Source organism: Taudactylus pleione, unplaced genomic scaffold, assembly GCF_031769625.1.
Source record: "Taudactylus pleione unplaced genomic scaffold, aTauple2 ptg000373l, whole genome shotgun sequence".
Taxonomy (NCBI): Eukaryota; Metazoa; Chordata; class Amphibia; order Anura; family Myobatrachidae; genus Taudactylus; species Taudactylus pleione.
This window is the reverse complement of record NW_028284774.1, coordinates 3,696,099-3,714,506: the sequence shown is the minus strand read 5'-3', so window position 1 is coordinate 3,714,506 and position 18,408 is coordinate 3,696,099. Positions and strand designations below refer to the sequence as shown.

Here is an 18,408-nt window from a genome sequence, read left to right as displayed (position 1 = left end):
CTTCTTTGTCCTCAAATCTATTCTTTTTTTTTTTTTTTTTTTTACTATTTAAACGTTTTGCTTTTCCTAAAGCTAATCAACTTTTTCCAACAATAATGTATGTTTTTTTATTTGTGCTGTAAGCGTGTTAATTAACCAGTTTTATTTTACAACTGTGTTAATACATTGTTTTTGGACAGATACTGCTTGATGAAATTAAAGCCAAATGGTCTAAGAGCTAATACATAACAATGTTTGCTGCCCTTTAGGATGCCGTCATGAAAAGCTGAGTTTAAGATTTTGTAATTATTTTTTATTTTGCAGCTATTGACATATGGTCTGCAGGTGTTTTGTTCCTGTCTCTTCTCAGCGGAAGATACCACTTTTTCAATGCTATGGATGACATGAATGCTCTGGCTCAGATCATGACTATACGTGGTTCAGGAGAGACTGTTCAAGCAGCTAAACAGTTTGGTAAGCATTCATTTAAGTGATTGATTGGATATTATAAGCATCCCTGTAGATGGTATCATGAAGACCTTTAAAAAAATAAATTTACAAATTAGACAATATACCCACATTTTTGGTTAAAATATTTTCTTTCAATATAGCATATGGTGGTTTCCTGTAATGTAACTTTAATCTGATCAGTGAAGCATTAAAGAATGATGCCTTGTGTATAAATATGTACCAGGGTTTACAGTTGGGTGCATAAATATTGGGACATTGACATAATTTTCATATTTTGGCCTCTATTCACCACCACAATGGCTTTGAAATGAAACAAACAAGATGTGCTTTAACTGCAGACTTTCAGATTTAATTTGAGGGTAATTACATCTAAATCAGAAGAACGGTGTAGGAATTACAACGGTTTCTATATGTGCCTCCCACTTTTTAAGGGGCCAAAAGTAATGGGACTATCAACTCAAAAGCTATTTCATGGACAGGTGTGGGCTATTTCATTATCAATTAAGCAGGTAAAAGGTCTGGAGTTGATTCTAGGTGTGACATTTGCATTTGGAATCAGTTGCTGTCGACTCTCAATATGAGATCCAAAGAGCTGTCACTATCAGTGAAGCAAGCCATCATTAGGCTGAAAAATCAAAACAAACCCATCAGAGACATGGCAAAAACATTAGGTGTAGCAAAATCAACTGTTTGGAACATTCTTAAAAAGAAAGAACGCACCGGAAAGCTCAGTAACACCAAAAGACCCGGAAGACCACGGAAAACAACTGTGGTGGATGACAGAAGAATTATTTCCCTGGTGAAGAAAAACCACTTCACGGCAGTTGGCCAAATCAAGAACACCCTCCAGGAGGTAGGTGTATATGTATCAAAGTCAACAATCAAGAGAAGACTTCACAAGAGTGAATATATAGAGGGTTCACCACAAGATGTAAACCATTGGTGAGCCACAAAAACAGGAATACCAGATTAGAGTTTGCCAAACAACATCTAAAAAAGCCATTACAGTTCTGGAACAACATCCTATGGACAGATGAGACAAAGATCAACTTGTACCAGAGTGATGGGAAGAGAAGAGTATGGAGAAGGAAAGGAACTGCTCATGATCCAAAACATACCACCTCATCAGTGAAGCATGGTGGTGGTAGTGTCATGGCGTGGGCATGTATGGCTCCAATGGGAACTGGTTCCCTTGTATTTATTGATAATGTGACTGCTGACAAAAGCAGCAGAATGAATTCTGAAGTGTTTCGGGCAATATTATATGCTCATATTCAGTCAAATGCTTCAGAACTCATTGGACGGCGCTTCACAGTGCAGATGGACAATGACCTGAAGCATACTGCAAAAGCAACCAAAGAGTTTAAGGCTACAAAGTGGAATGTTATGCAATGGCCAAGTCAATCCCCTGACCTGAATCCGATTAAGCATGCATTTCACTTGATGAAGACAAAACTGAAGGGAAAATGGCCCAAGAACAAGCAGGAACTGAAGACATTTGCAGTGGAGGCCTGGCAGAGCATCACCAGGAATGAAACCCAGCGTCTGGTGATGTCTATGCGTTCCAGACTTCAGGCTGTAATTGCCTGCAAAGGATTTGCAACAAAGTATTAAAAAGTGAAAGTTAGATTTAGGATTGTTTAGTTTGTCCCATTACTTTTGGCCCCTTAAAAAGTGGGAGGCACATATAGAAACCATTGTAATTCCTACACCGTTCACCTGATTTGGATGTAATTACCCTCAAAGTAAATCTGAAATGAAACAAACAAGATGTGCTTTAACTGCAGACTTTCAAAGCCATTGTGGTGGTGAATAGAGTCCAAAATATGAAAATTCTGTCAATGTCCCAATATTTATGCATCTGACTGTATGTAGAGTACAATTTTCATGACTATTTTTCTGTCAAGTATGCACATGTCAAGTTTATTGGACGTGTGAAATGTCTGTCACATTTAGTAGTCGTATACAAAGTTATACTTTCAAGTTGTGTTGTCAGCTCTTGAACTGTATTACATAAAGAGAGCATTATCTCAGACCGCTCAGATAGAAAGTTTAAATTGCATACTGGTCATTTCACATCAAATCAACATAATTTTTGGAAATCTGTAATTTCAATTAGATTTGGTATAATAAATGCTGTCATGGGTGTAAAGAAAACCCCCAAATCTTAGGATAAGTACTCTGCTTTTGCAGTTATATGCCTTTAAAGGGGCAATATTTTAACCAAAAATTGGCTATTAACATTTTTTTTTAAATTGCATTTACAGCTCACCTAATTGAGCTAGGGAGTTCGGCAAGGTCTCATTTCAAACTTCTTTTAATGTACTAATATGTGATATATAACACAGCAGTATGTTGCAATAAAAATTAAAAATGTTTAAAATTTTGATTCTTAGGTTTTTTTTTTTTTTTACATTTTGGAAAAAAATTGCAAAAAATGTTCACACTGATGATAATAAATCTCCAAATTTGTATTTTGGGATCATCTGCTACAAGAGGTTTCACTTTGGACTGTTAGTTCTCATTTTCATTATTTTAACAATCTAGGCCTGTTCATTACTTTTAATTAATCTCCTTAAACAATCTCTTTGATGTATCTTAAGTACAATGACAGTATGTTAATACTAATATATTTTAAAATATGTGAAAGACATCCAATTATCACAAAAGTTTTAGAGAGCTTACTACAGAGCATTACCATTTAGTGCTGCTGCTCTGGATGTGATAATCCGATTCTTACACCACAACAAATATTTGACTGGACAGTGGAAAACTATACAGGAATGCATTTTACTTTCTCAACACAAGAATAACATATTGAGACAGCAATATTCCTGGATGATCACTTCAAAAACACAGTAACAATTCCAGGGACCCAGAAATTCCATGCTTCCATACCTGCAGCATCCACAACAAATATCTTTTGTGAATGTGTTTTTCCTTCTCACAAAATTCATTGAAACAGACTGTGACAACAGCCGAAGAAAAGCTCCCCCTAGCTGACATCAGAGGGTATGTAGCTGCTGTCTATGGGGCTGATGCGGCAGTGTACAGAATTGCAAACAAACGGCTTTGCAATTCCGGTCTGCTAAAATATAAATGCTGCAGGAGGCGCCTGAAGTGTAGAGATGTCACCAATCGGCATCTGCGATCCCAGTGCTGCGACCGAGGTTGCAGCCTGGGATCACATGAACCGGCCAGCCGAGTAAGCCTCTTTACGCAAGCACGCAGGCTGGCTTGGAGTCTGCAGCCTTGTCCCTCCAGGAAAATGGGGGTGACATACCCCCATTTCTGGGAACACAGGCCACCCCAGCACTGCCCCGCAAGAGTCTCTGCCTGTCAATCAAGCATGGGGGGCCTGCGTGCGGTCTCACAGGACCCGTTCTACACATGTGCAGAACGAGTCCTGCGCCAGTGCAAATTCCTGATAATCTGGAATCTGTGTATCATCATCTGCGTCCTTTGCTGAATCAGCCCCCATGACAACAAATGGTGGCTCGCATTTATTCTGGAGAAAGATGAAAACATTGATGAAATGTAAGTGACATTCCTCCACCCAGCTGGTCCATCACCATCTTTTTCATACCCAAGGAAGCCAGATGTTTTATGGATTCCTATAGTGGAGTTTACCGGATTCACCTTACACAGAACATCTAACAGGTCGAATGTACACCCTTGGAATGGAGATGCTCAAAACAAATGAAGCCTTCAGCCAGTTTCAACTCGTCTAGTAGCACTGTCCATCCAGAGCAGCACCAAATGGTAACGATCTGTATTAAGCTTTCATAAAATATGTGAAAAACATTACATTATTACTAAAGTTTTAGTATTAACATGCTGTCATTGTAAGCAGACCTTGGCTGTGAATATCTTGTAGCCCTTTTAATGATGTGTACTCGGCACTTGACTTCTTTTCATGCAATGTCCTTTCCATAGGTAAAACTGTGCTTTGTAGCAAAAATCTTCCTACAAAGGATTTAAGGACATTATGTGAAGGATTGAGGCGGCTGTGTACAGTCCCCACATCCAGTAGTGATGCAGAAACTCAAAAGCAACGATCTGCATTACAAATGAAAGTCCTGGAAAATGAAGACGGATGGTTTAATAAACAGACTTGTGTTATTCCACCTGCTGATCTTACCAACAAGAAGTCTGCATTGTGCTTTCTAGAACAGTCTGATATGAGTGGTTGGGACAATGTGCCAGATGAGGCTTACCATCTCTTAGACAGACTGCTGGGTATGGATCCAGCTACACGGATCACCGCAGAGGAAGCTTTGTTACATCCGCTCTTTAGAGATCTCAATAGTGTACCTTGAGCTCCTGACACATACCAAAAAAAACACCTTGAAATTGGCACTTAATTTGCCATAAAGGATGTTTGGTGCTTTATTTCAATAAACCATACAACACTGTTTTGTTTAGAGCCTTTGAGTTTTAAAGATGAAGTGTCAGACAGAAAAGTGATATATGAACATTACACACGATGACATTTTACACTTTCCTGCCACTGTTTTCACTTTATGCTCACAAGTCCAATAAAATGTCAAATGGCTGAGAAATCGCAAACACTAAAATGAAAATCCAGAAACATGTGGAAGGCCAAAAAGCTCTGGGGCCCAGATCCTTTATTATTTCTGCTGTCTATGTAATTTAAATAGCAACATGTCAGTGTTGTGCTATAAAGACCAGAGGCCAAATTTGCCAGTGACCACAATTAGGAAAGATGTTAATATAGATATGAGTAATTACCATACAAGACGTTATGATCATCAAACAAATTTTAGAGCTATACAACACCATGAAAGGGATAAGTCCTACTCCGATCAAATGAGATACGGCTATAATGAAGAAACAATCGGTAGGATCAGTTAGAATACTCTCCAGAATAAGAAAGATATCCCTTGTTACACTGAAAGTACTTTTCAAGGTAAAGATGCAAGGACAAAAGAACCGGTGACATCTATTTATTTTTTTATTATATATATTCTTATTTTTATTTTTTTTTAGAGACAGGGTATTAGCCAATAGGAAGGAGGTATGGGAACGTATGCACCATCCTAAATGTAGAGTCATCAAAAGGAGGCAGGGGAGCGGCCAAGAACCCCCACAAATTGTTAATCTCTATTCCTTAATAATGTTTTACAATCATCCAAGGTTTTTAATGAGCATGAGAAAGCCTTTATTAGCAAGGAGGTATAATTAGCACCGGCGTGTAAACCTCATCTATTTTGAATATTTGTTAAGATCCATAAATAATTCCGAGATCTGCTTCACAAAAGATATTTTCTGATTGAAACGGACAGGAATTGAGGGGGTCCTTATATTAACGGCTGACTTGGAAGCTATTATGTGTCGGGCGATTTGCTTAGAGAAAACAAATAGATAACAATCCTGGGCTAGTGACGAATGTGATGAGGAATAATGGAACTGCTATAACTAATGAAATTCTCTACAGAGAGAAAACAAAAACAATTTTTACAATATAAAAGCTTTGTGCATTGAGACTTTATATGGGCTACTTTAAAAGAATCTAGAAAACACTGGAAATAAGAGGAATTTGGGCTATAAAGACAATTTGAATCTAGGCCTATTAAACATCAGAACAATGTACAAAAGAAGCAACGGGCTCTCATCCCAGAATGTACACACTATGCAATCTTCCGAATGACTGCACGATATATCATGTTGGGGCATTGTATACAATTAATCTATTCTCTGTACTCACTATGCAATCACCATGTAGATCACCGGCAGTTTAGTGGATGTCTTCAGAGGAAAGATTGGACCAACATATTACACACTTCACTATGTGCACCACATTGTTCATGACCTCTTCCCATGTGACGTGTAGCACACCAGATGTGAAGATGCCATGAACGATGCACCATTGAGTGTACACACTATGCAATGTGAAAGATATGTCATTCCACTTTGTCTCAAAACAACTTATCGCCTAATGTGTTCTTGGTCTTAAGAGAGAGGCAGTGAGAGCCCTGATGAATGATTACCCTGTCCTTTATAAAGTCAACAAGTATGGGAAAGGGAGAAGGGATGTCACTGACTATACTGGAGCCCCATAGACAATTAAACAACACCAAACTATACTAAACTCCCATCTAATCTCAACTGTCCATATGACAAATTCCACATTTTTACTGGACAGAGCCATGACCGGGAGGGGGGGACAATATCCAAGGATGAATTGCTACTTTTGTTGAATGCACATCCTGTCCCTGCATACTATTTGTTACCCAAAATTGTTAAATACCTTTCCTCACTTGGTTGTCCAATTACTTAAGTTGTAGGGTCCCTTACCACTAATCTATCTGAATGTGTGCATTCATTTCTCCAATCTTATTTGGTTTCCCCTTCAATTGTATATTACAGGTTCCACCAAATTCTTAAATTTGATAAATGTTTAGAAAGAAGGATATCAACTACTTGTGATGTGGAGTCCTTGTATACGAGCATTCCGCAGCATGGTGTTAAATCTAAGGATTATTATTTTAGTCATGACTCTTGAAAGGAGCTGAAATGAGTTCATTCTTGGGCATCCCAATAGTAAGTAGTGGTGCTAGGGGGAGGGTTAGGGTGCGGAAAGGGAGCGGTTGGGTTAAAGTCCTTACCGGCTGTTCCGGCATCCTGTACCCAACCCGTTCTATGGACTTTACTCTCTCATAACTTTTTTTTAAATCCGTTTTACTTTTAAACTTACATACTGTATATTCATTTACACTGATTGATTGTTTTACAAAGTTCAATTAGCAAGGTTTGGCAAATCTAAGACATCCAGCTTGCATGGCAGTAGAAAATATGGCCGTTAGTGGTTACCTAGCTCTTGTTAAGAAATCCCTACCATTAATTTCTAAAGCTGTTTCAGCCTGTTTTATCGCTGGCTGTTTTACTTTCATACATAGTGTTGTTTCTTCTCCTACACTAAACTCAGTCTAACAAACAAAAACATATATTTGAAATTGATCAATATCGATGTTGTGTTTCTGAGGCTAAATCACACATATACTTAAATACCAAATCAAAAATTGCCTGTTAGTAAAAGGAAATGTGTGATTTAGCCCCAGAAACAGAACATCAATGTTGGTCGATTTTTAAATAAATTAAAATCGACTGTTAGTAAATATACCCCATAGTGGATGTAGGATTTAGGGAAGATGTTTTAAAAGAGGGCAAGTGGAGAAATTGCCCATAGCAACTAATTTAGACTAGAATTTCTTATACAGTCAATAAAATTTATAACTAGAATCGGGTTGTTCTAGGCAACTTAACAAAAATGTTACTTTCATAGGACACTACAAGATATTTCCAATGTAATTCTATGTATTATTATTCCCTGTTCCTGATGTAAAGGTGTGCAGTAAGATGATTTCTAAATCCCAACTTACTCAATGGCTTTGGATAAGATCTTAAAAAGCATCAATAGCTGACAGTTTGCAACTGACTTTAGAGGAGAGTGGTGCAATTTGAATCTGTTTAACCAAAACTAGTTTGACAAAAAGTCCACAGTGCAGGATACCTACTGGCTAGCAAGGACAGGGTCTGCACCTTAATAGAAAAACAACATTGTAGTTCAATCCCTAACAATGCAGTGGATATACTGTCAAAGCCAGATGGTTGGCTGAGACCAAAATTGTAAAATCAAAATCTGCACAACGCCATTTTGCGTTTGGCTACACAGCGCTATTTTGGGTATGGCTACACAGAAACAGTAATGTACGGCGCTATGTTATTTAGCATCATGCTTTTCCCACGCAATAGAACACTGTTAAAAGTCCTGACAAAAACAATACATACATATAACATGAACAACCCAGCAAAGCACGTACCATGGTGTACTTCACAAACACGTAGACGCACAACGCATACTAGCGTCTTTTCTTAATATCCCCACACCGACATATTACATACTTACACAGAAAGGTTCCCTAGCATTAAGGTTAATATTTAAGGTTTTATACGTTATCAAGTCTATTGTGAAATACATATATCTAAGGTTTAGTACATGATAAGCAGACCATGTTTGGTGCCATTCTAAACCACTGTTTATTTGCAGATTTCCGGTTCCATCAGCAAGGAAATCGCAACATGCGTTTGCAAGTTATGGATCATAGAGAGAGAGGCAATGAAATGTACTCTGTAATGTTTATTAGCCAGTTTACACTTGTTTTTCGGTGGGAAAATGCACACACAGAGCCGTTGGAGGGCTGAACTACTACAATACAAACTGACCTATGAACTGTATCGCAACAGAAGAACCAGGAGGAAGAACCAATGGGATTATGCCAACTCGCTCTATTGTATTGCCTATCTCTGTAAGGGTATATATGCAAGCACTCTATATCTGGTAGTTAGTCATCTTTTTCTTTCTGTTGGCGGAGGTTTCACATTTGATGCTGGGAAATCTGGATCCAGAGCGCATGCGTATGTATCAACTGTACCTTGTATATGTATAATCTTTTGCGCTAAATTGTGTTTAGATCAAGGCGTGTAACTGAATGCTTTTTATATAATAAGTTTTTGTGCTTTGGAACCACATTCACAGTCTGGAAAGCAATTATTTCTTGTGTGACTTGCAACGCTAAATAGCGACTTCTTTAGGGTATAAAGATTAATAGGAATTCATAGTTGGGGGCTCGTAGAGTGAAACATGCTACCACAATTCACACGTTTAACGGTCTCTCACCAAAGGGTGGAGGCACAATACGCAGGGAAAAACGCATTGCCTTCGAAAATCTGCTAGCACCTGATGCTGAGAGACCACTATTCGATATTGTGTGAGTTAAAGGACCGCTGACTAGGATCTAGGGACAAGGAAGGAAGAGTTGTTTTCTTTCGTTGTTAAAATTTTGTGTTAGAAGGTACGTCGCACAATAGCGTACGCATATTTCCTGTATTGCTGCCACGTATTCAAATGGTCACGTGTTCAAAAGGTGTATGTAATTGAAACATGTGATTGTAAAGCGGAGGCTACTGTCTGTTAAGCCTAATTGAAACTCGGTAGGTACTTGACAGGGTCGTACAAACTACTGGGCCAGTGTACAAAGCAGGTACATTGTGGTTATCGAGAAACTAAGGGGTTTCTTGGTCCGGCACCCATTAATCGCAAAGTCCATTGATCAGTTAGGTTCTTTGGGCAATGCGATCGAACCACATAGTTATATAAACTGTGATTGTGAAGTGGGTTGTTGTGGGAGTGAAACTGCTGGCAAGGTTAGGAGTTACTGGAACTCCTAGATGCTACCAGCTGGGAGTAAACTCAAAATAGGAAGCGAGTGGTGAAGCTTGGAGTTAAATTTATCACAAGTAAAATAATTCGCTAGTTGGTTATTTTACTCCTCGTTTATGCACAACGGACCATATCGCCTAGCGGGGGAAGTGGTGCATAGCGGGGAGAAGCAAGCGGCTGAAGCTTGGTTTGAATTTGCCGCAGGTAGAATAATTTACAATAGGTGGTTATTGTGCTCGTTGTGCAAGCCAACTGTAATGCCTGGCGGGCCGACTGTGCATAACAGGAGGGAGTGCATGAACGTAGCTCTCTGAAAATCATTCACCAATCGAAATTCTCTAGAAATTGCTAAGCGTTTTCTCAGATGGGTGCAAGGCAAACTCCAGTAATGGTCGATGATGTGCTGCTGATTGAAGGGCCAACTGGATCGGCCAGGTATGTTATGTTTAAATAGTATGGTGCGTACGCTACTGCGTACTGCTACATATGGGTCAAGATGACCAAGGAATGTAGAACACCTTTTACTAAAATTGGTAGCTTTGATTAGGAGGTTCTGAATAATGTTAGAGTATATGTTTAGTGAAATCTCTAAAGAAAAGGATAAAGTTTAACGATTACTTGAAGTTGTGGCAGCACGAGGGGAACATGTGGCTTAGCGGTGTGCATGCGACGCAAACTAGCGTCACGCGCACGACCCAAGGGAGCGCGCACACAATGCTAAATAGTGTTATGTGCGCGCCGCAAAGTAGCGTTGTGGAAGGTAATGTTAGTAGCGCACGCGCACCACCACCGCCCTATGCGGATGGGGGTGAAGGTACAGTCGATCTCAAAAATCATAAAAATGTAATAAGTAACTTGTTCCCTCTCCTAAGTAACTATAAGGAACATGTGTATGATGCAGATGATGAACCTGTTGTAATGTCAGCTCTCTCCCATGTTGCCCGAATGTTAGATGTACCATCACAGCAGCACAGGTAGCTGCCCCGCAAGTACCAGAAATGGAGGTAGCCCCACCAGTGCAGGAAGTATTAAACCATAGGAAAGAACTAGCAAAGTGCCAGAGATTTGTAAAGGATTTGGGTAATGCTCATGAGCCAACCAACGAAGAGTGGCAAGTGGTGTTACGGGCATGTCTTCCACACAATACCGACGTGAAAAAGTTTATCAAGGCCTGTGTATTGGATGGAGATAGTCCCATAACTGATGAAGGTAATCAGGACAACATAGCCCACATTGTCACCCAGTTGGCCGTATATTTCCCAGTAGTAGTTAACTGGAGTAAAATTTTTACAATTAAACAGAAAGAGAGTGAGTCTGCAGCAGATTATTTCACCAGAGCACTGCAGACTATTACCCAATAGACAGGTATAGAGGATATGAAAGACAACACACACCACAGGAAAATGACAATCACAGTGCTTATGGATGGTCTTAAAGACACTCTAAAGGCCAGGGTTCAGACCTCACTTTCTCGTTGGAGGGGAGTTACGGTAGACACACTCAGGGAATCTGCAACTGAATATGATAAAAACATCCTTAGGAAGAGAGAAATGCAGAGCGAGAAACTAATGGCTGTTAGTATTCAAGCTCTGAAAGGAATGCAAATAACACTGCAACACTCTTATCACACACAAATAATGACAGAACCTGCACTACAGATAACATTCATAGACCATAATAAACAAACAATGATGTGAATGTAAATATATCACTAGGCTTAAGTTAACTTAAGAGGTAGTTTCATAAATCTCTAGTACATAAGACATAAATATTACCAATAGATAAAAGTAAGGCTTGACTGACGGTAAAAATATATAATTTAATGTGCATGTTTAATCATGCCAATAAGAACACAATAGTGCACAAATAATTCAATAAAACAATAACATACGATTGGAAGATAAATTAATGCAGAATAAAATCAGATAAATAAAAGTCACAAGGGTAAGGATGGGAAAACTCAGTCCAAGGTCCAGTAATAATAAGTCAATGATATTCCTCAAGGGATGGGATCCGGAATAATGTCCAGTTATATTGTAAATAATTACCAACTTGAAGGAGGCAAAGGTCCTGACGAGTAGGTGAAGTACCCACAGATGGTGAGGAACCTGAGACACCGTGGTTGGAGAAATGGAAGAAGCCGGTCTGGAGTCCACAAGCGACGACAAAGCTTCCAATGTTAGAATGCAAGCCACATGTGGTGGGGGGCTAGACGCGCTTCCCTGCGGTAAACCCGCATCTTCCTCAATAGCATATCCCCTTCAATAAAAACCATGGGTTTAAATACCCTTTTCTTAATGAGAAATGTGCAGCAGCTGTATTAAACTAATTAACCTGTCAGTCAAGCCATACACAGAAATCTATAGCGGAGATTGACACTCACATTTATTTATTTGAATAATTATATTGCTTTTATTAGAAATATAAATAATGTATACATACTTTTTCTAAAATACATACGATGGTCGGTCACTTGATCAAATTGCCCAAAGGTCACGTGTCCTAATCCCACCTATCAACCAGGAGTCCTTCGTCTTAGAATACGCGACACAAACAAGTAACGTCGCATGGATACCACCAACACATATCACGTGATAGGACGTGCGCAACGCATCACTCACCACGGATTGCGCGACATAAACAAGTATGGTCGCGTGGATACCACCATGTCACGTGATAGGAAATACGCAGTGCACTACTCATATAGGGGAGCCAAGTACTGGCATATTGTCACGTGTTATAACCGAAAAACACGTGACCCTCTTTATCATGTGATATTGATGGTCACATGATAATTAGATCACATTATAATTCTATGCTATGAAATACATATTTTTTGTAGTTTATTATTTAACTTTTCACATCCAGTAACATGTCCCAATAATACATGATTGGAATCATTCCAAAAAACATGTCTTCTGCTCATAGTAGGTGAATATCATTGAGAGTCACATGATAAGGATATATAAAGGCATATAGATAAAAAATATTAATAAGTAATCTAAATAATATTTAATGAAAAATGAAATAAAGATAATAAGAATAATAAATGAGTAAATAAATACAAATAAAATAAAAACAAGAATAGTAATAATAGATTTATTTAATTTAATTATAAGGATCAAATATTTTAATATAATTATAACAACATGTAAAATGCCTCTACATTCTAAGCGAATTGCTCCCTTTGAATATCATCCAACTAAATCTAAACAAGTGTATATCTAAGACTAATAGGGTGAAATGAAGGGATTATGATGGGAGAGATCAATGGAGATGTATTAAATAAATAAAGACAACCAAACTCTCAATCACAACGCATAGGTGATGGAGACCCTATCTACCTATCCAGATGTCTCATGATTATATGAGTTAAGTTCAACTGCTTCATTCAGGCCTTCTGGATGTAGAGAGTTGGTTTTAAACATCCAGAAGACTTCTTGACGGCAAAGTCTCTCAAATCTATGGGTGACCTTTATCTGTTCAAGGCCTACAATTTTCAATGATTCTGGATTGCTATTATGCACCTTCAAGTAATGTAAGGAGAGACTATGTGTGGTGACCTTATTCAGAACATTTCTGCGATGTTCCATAAAACGTCTTTTGAGTGGTCTCGTGGTGCGGCCCACATAATGAAGGCCGCATCCACAAGTAATCAAATAGACGATATATGTGGAGTCGCAGTTCATAAAACTATCTATTGTATGCGTTTCTTTTTCACAAATATTTATTTGCAAAGTTTTTTTTAGGAATCTGCTGACACATGGTACATCTAGTCTTCCCACATCGGTGAATGCCAGCTGGTCTAAATGGTAACCATTGTGTACTTTCCTCAGATACACCTATAAGGACAGGGTCCTTATGTGTTTGAAGATGGCTCGGGGCTAAGATAGACTTTAAAGATCTATTTTTACGGTATATTATTTTAGGTTTCGCTGGTAGAACATCTCTCAATATATTATCTTGTCGTAATATGCGATAATTTCTAAAAATAATCTCTCTATGATAAGAGTTATACTTACAAATAAAGGGAATTTCCCTTTCAGGAGATGGTATCTTAGTTTTATATATATTATTGTTATTTTTATACAATAAATCAGATCTATCCATGTGGGAGACATCAGCCAGAGCCTTTTGTAGTAAATGCTCGGGATAGCCTCTTCTCCTAAATGATGTCAACATATCTTGGGCCTGTACCTGAAAAGTGTCAAAGGAAGAACAGTTCCTCCGTAGTCTCATTAATTGACCCTTGGGTATATTAGATTTCCAAGGGTAATGTTGAGCACTTTTATAATGTTAGTACGACTGTGTACTAACTGATTTGATATAATTAGATGAGTATAAAACACCATCTCTAATGTCTAGGGATATATCCAGGAAATCTGTGATTTGTACTGAATTGATGAGTGAACGATAAATTGAAGGAATTGCAATTAAGTGTGGAAACAAATTGTGTAGCAGTGGAAAGATCCCCATCCCAAATGAAAAAAAGATAATCTATGTAACGACCATAGAAAATCAGGCTCACACCGAACTCGCTCCCCCACACATGTGAGTCCTCAAACTCTCCCATGTATAGGTTCGCGTAGCTCGGCGCAAACCTGGTTCCCATGGCCGTTCCCATAGTTTGGAACTAAAAAGTGTCAGAAAAAAGAAAATAATTGTGCATGAGAATGAAAGAAATACAATCAAGAATAAAAGTCCTATGTTCCTGTTTGAGATCCATATCCCTGGACAATTGGGAGGCGATATGTTGTACACTTAGGGAATGGGGAATATGAGTATATAATGAGGCTACATCCATTGTTAGGAAAGCATAAGAAGGTTTCCACTGTATTGAATCAATGCATTGCAAAAAATGCGTGGAGTCCCTGAGATATGATCTCAACTCTGGAACATAGGGCTGAAGAAAAGTGTCAACATAATGGGACAGATTGGAAGTGAGGGAGTTACCAGAGATAATGGGACACCCAGGAGGTGAAGAAAGGGACTTGTGGATTTTTGGAAGATGATAATATATGGGTTTAACCGGGTAGGGAATAAACAGAAATCGCCATGTTTCCCTGGATATAATCCCTCCTGCTAAGGCAGAATCTATTAGGTGATCGTTCTTTTTATCAAATTTTACCTACAGACCCCACCCATCTTTTTCTTCAGGAATTTAAAATTCTAACTGTCTAAATGCCTCCTTAAGATAGTCTTTCTCATCTTGGACAACTAGACCACCACCCTTGTCCGCCTCTTTAATAATGATAGAGCTATCCTGGGTCAATACTTTAAGTGCTTTCTTTTCATTTCTTGACAAATTAGAAGCAATGTTATCCTTCCTTGCATAAAGACACAGTGATTTAAAATCTTCTAGCGTGATTTTATAAAATGATTCTACTGTATTACTTTTGGCAAAAAAGGGAAAGAATTCAGATTTAAGTTTCAATTTGTCATCCAAATTTTGAGCTTTGGTGTCAAAAATTTTAACTGGTGTACAATCATTAGTGGACATGGTGGTATTAGCTGCCCATAATTCTTCTAATATCGATAGAGCCGACAAATCCGTCTGGTCCAAAACAATTGGTGTAAGATCCTCATCAATTTTCTTTAAACGTTTGTTGGCGAAATATCTTTGTCGACATAAGTCGCGAACAAATTTGTTCAGATCAACAAAGAGATCGAATATGTTAGGATCTGACGAAGGAGCAAATTTTAATCCCTTACTAAGGAGGGATAATTGATCTCGATCCAACTCTTATCACACACAGCCACAATACACTCATCCCATACAACCGCCAAACCCTTATCCCCATACACAACCACAATCTTTTCACACTCCCCAACCCACACAACCACCTTTCAATACACGTCAACCACGAAGGTGTTATAGATGTTACAAGGAAGGGCACATAAGTAGGTTTTGTAAAGCTAGACAGTGGGAAATCCCAAACCAGGAAACACCTAGATACCCACAGAAGGGACACCCACCACAGTCAGGACAGTTCCAACCATCACCTGCTCACATCATAGCAGTGAATGCTTTGCTGGAAGAAGATAGTCAGCTCTAGGGGTCAGGTTAACTGGGGATACTAGAGAAGAACATGTAATGATAGTTGATGTAGCTGGTACTAAACATTCTTTTCTTTTAGTCACAGGGGCGACTAGATCAGTGATAAAATCTCCATCTAATTTACAGGTGACCAGCAAAACAGTACCAGCAATGGGTGTAACGGGTAAAGTGCAAAATTATCCTTTAACCAAATCTGAAGAGGTTACTATCGGTCCATTGCATACCAGGTATTCCTTTCTCCTGGCAGCAGCTGCCTCTACTAACCTACTGGTCAGGGATTTGTTATGTAAAATGTGATGTGTCATTTATTGTACCCCTGATGGTATATTTTTAGATATCCCAGAAAGATTTGCGCACGAGGTGAGGGATATATTGGACACTCCCCCAAGGTTAATGTTTCACTCTACTGTTTCAGATGAAAATCCATCTCAGGTAGAGCATATGTTATCTCAGATATCAGGGTCCCTCTGGACCAAGGATGGACAGGACACTGGATTAATGGCAAATGTAGCTCCCGTAATGGTAAATCTAAAAAGTGGTAGGCAAGCTCCAAAAATTCCCCAGTACCCTTTAAAACCAGAGGTAGAGTTAGTGGTATATCCCATAATTGAGAGATTGCTCCAGCAGGGGATTTTAGTCCGTACAGCTAGTGTAGCCAATATTCCCATTTTGCCAGTGAAGAAGGCTGGGGGGAGGGGCTATAGATTAGTACAGGACCTTAGAGGGGTTAATAAGGTTGTTGAGAGCCAATTTCCCGTAGTGCCAAATCCAGCTGTCATTCTCATGCAGATCCCACCAACTGCAACCCATGTTACTGTCATTGACCTCTGTTCTGCCTTCTCTTCTCCCTCTTCATCCTGTCAGTACCTACTTGCATTTACATACAGAGGGGTACAATACACATGGACACGATTACCCCAGGGCTTCATAGACAGCACCAGTATCTTCTCCCAGGCCTTACACAACTGTTTACAATCTTTTCAACCTGCCAATGGATCTGTTCTAATACAATATGTGGACGATTTATTGTCATGTTCTGATTCGTTTATGTCATGTTTAAATGATACTAAACTTTTATTGCTTCATCTCACAGACGGGACACAAGGTTGCTAAGGACAAATTACAGCCATGCCAGTCCAGGGTAAAATACTTGGGACATTGTCTAACCAAGGGATTACGACATCTGACTACTGACAGAATCCAGGCCATAAAGACCATGACACTGCCGCAGAACTAACAGCAAATCCGTGCCTTCTTAGGAATGTGTGGATACTGTAGAATGTGGATCCCAGGTTTTTCTATTTTGGCTTTACCATTACAGGACTTAGTCTCTTCCTCAAAGCCCGATCGTGTCGTACACACAGAGGAAACAGAGCAGGCTTTCCTTAACCTTAAGGATAGTCTGACAAGAGCAACTGCATTGGGAATACCCGATTATGTAAAACCTTTTGATTTGTACTGTACGGAAGCTGACGGTTGCACAACAGGAGTCCTCACACAAAAACATGGTGATTCCAGTTGGCCCGTAGCATACTACAGTGCACAATTGGACACTGTGGCAAGATCACTCCCAACGTGTTTAAGAAGTGTAGCAGCAACTGCTCTATTGGTCAGTAAGAGTGAGGATGTAGTATTAGGCCATAATATGATTGTTTATACACACCATGCTGTATCTGCTTTGCTGAATTCTGCCCAAACTAGACATGTCTCCTCAGCTAGGTTCTTGAAATGGGAACTAGCTCTAATAGCACCTGCAAACATCACCATTAAATGGTGCAGTACGTTAAATCCAGCAACGTATTTACCATATGTGCCTCAGGATGCATAAAGGGTGGAGAGAGGCGAGTCGCTGGCGAAAGGTGAGTTCTGCAGGTATATTGATGCACATGATTGTATGGAATATCTGAATCAGACCTTTACTGCAAGACTGACATACGTGATACACCTTTAGAAAATGTAGATGTGACATTTTACATGGATTGGAGTTGTCATAGACAAACTGACACTGGAGAGTTATGTACAGGTTATGCTGTTGTAAATGACGAAGACATCATAGAAGCCGAACCCCTTGGTCCACCTCACTCGGCCCAAGTGGCAGAGCTGGTGGCACTAAGAAGAGCATGTGAATTAGCAAAAGGCAAATCTGCTAATATCTACACTGACTCTAGGTACACCTTCGGAGTAGTACATGATTTTGGTGCTCTTTGGCATCTAAGAAATTTTATGACAGCAGCAGGCACACCAGTCACATTCAAAATATATAAAAGTACTATTGACAGCGATTCAAATGCCTAAGGCAGTGGCCTGTAAAGCCCATACATGTGAGGACAATCCGGTGTCACTGGGCAATAACAGGGCAGACGAAGCTGCCAAATGGGCAGCAGGTTTAAAATGGAACATGCCAATTTACCAAATGATGTTTGAAACAATTGATATGCAGAAATTGGGATGCAAAATTTGTGTTCCATTCAGGAAAAGGTAGTCTGGAGATCCAAGGGATGCGGGCAAGAGTCCTCTGGAGAGATGGACAAGGTAAGCCAGTGGCACCCAAGGCATATTACCCAAGCTTGGCTGAGGCAGCGCACGGTCTGACTCACCTGGGAAAGCAAGGTATGTGCAAGTTGGTGAGGGTGTATTGGTGTGCACCAGGTTTCTC

At 39.3% G+C, this 18,408-nt stretch overlaps 1 protein-coding gene across 2 annotated transcripts in view; it reads left to right on the top strand.

Annotated features, from left to right (window-relative positions):
• LOC148508222 (cell division cycle 7-related protein kinase-like) overlaps positions 1 to 4,865 on the top strand; it is a 50,125-nt gene extending 45,260 nt beyond the window's left edge. For both annotated transcript variants that reach the window (XM_088444873.1, XM_088444872.1), the window contains exons 10-11: positions 304 to 453; positions 4,387 to 4,865. In XM_088444873.1, the coding sequence (XP_088300999.1) occupies positions 304 to 453; positions 4,387 to 4,769 (533 nt within the window). In that variant the 3' untranslated portion in view covers positions 4,770 to 4,865. The remainder of the gene's footprint in view (positions 1 to 303; positions 454 to 4,386) is intronic.
• The last annotated feature ends 13,543 nt before the right edge of the window (positions 4,866 to 18,408 follow it).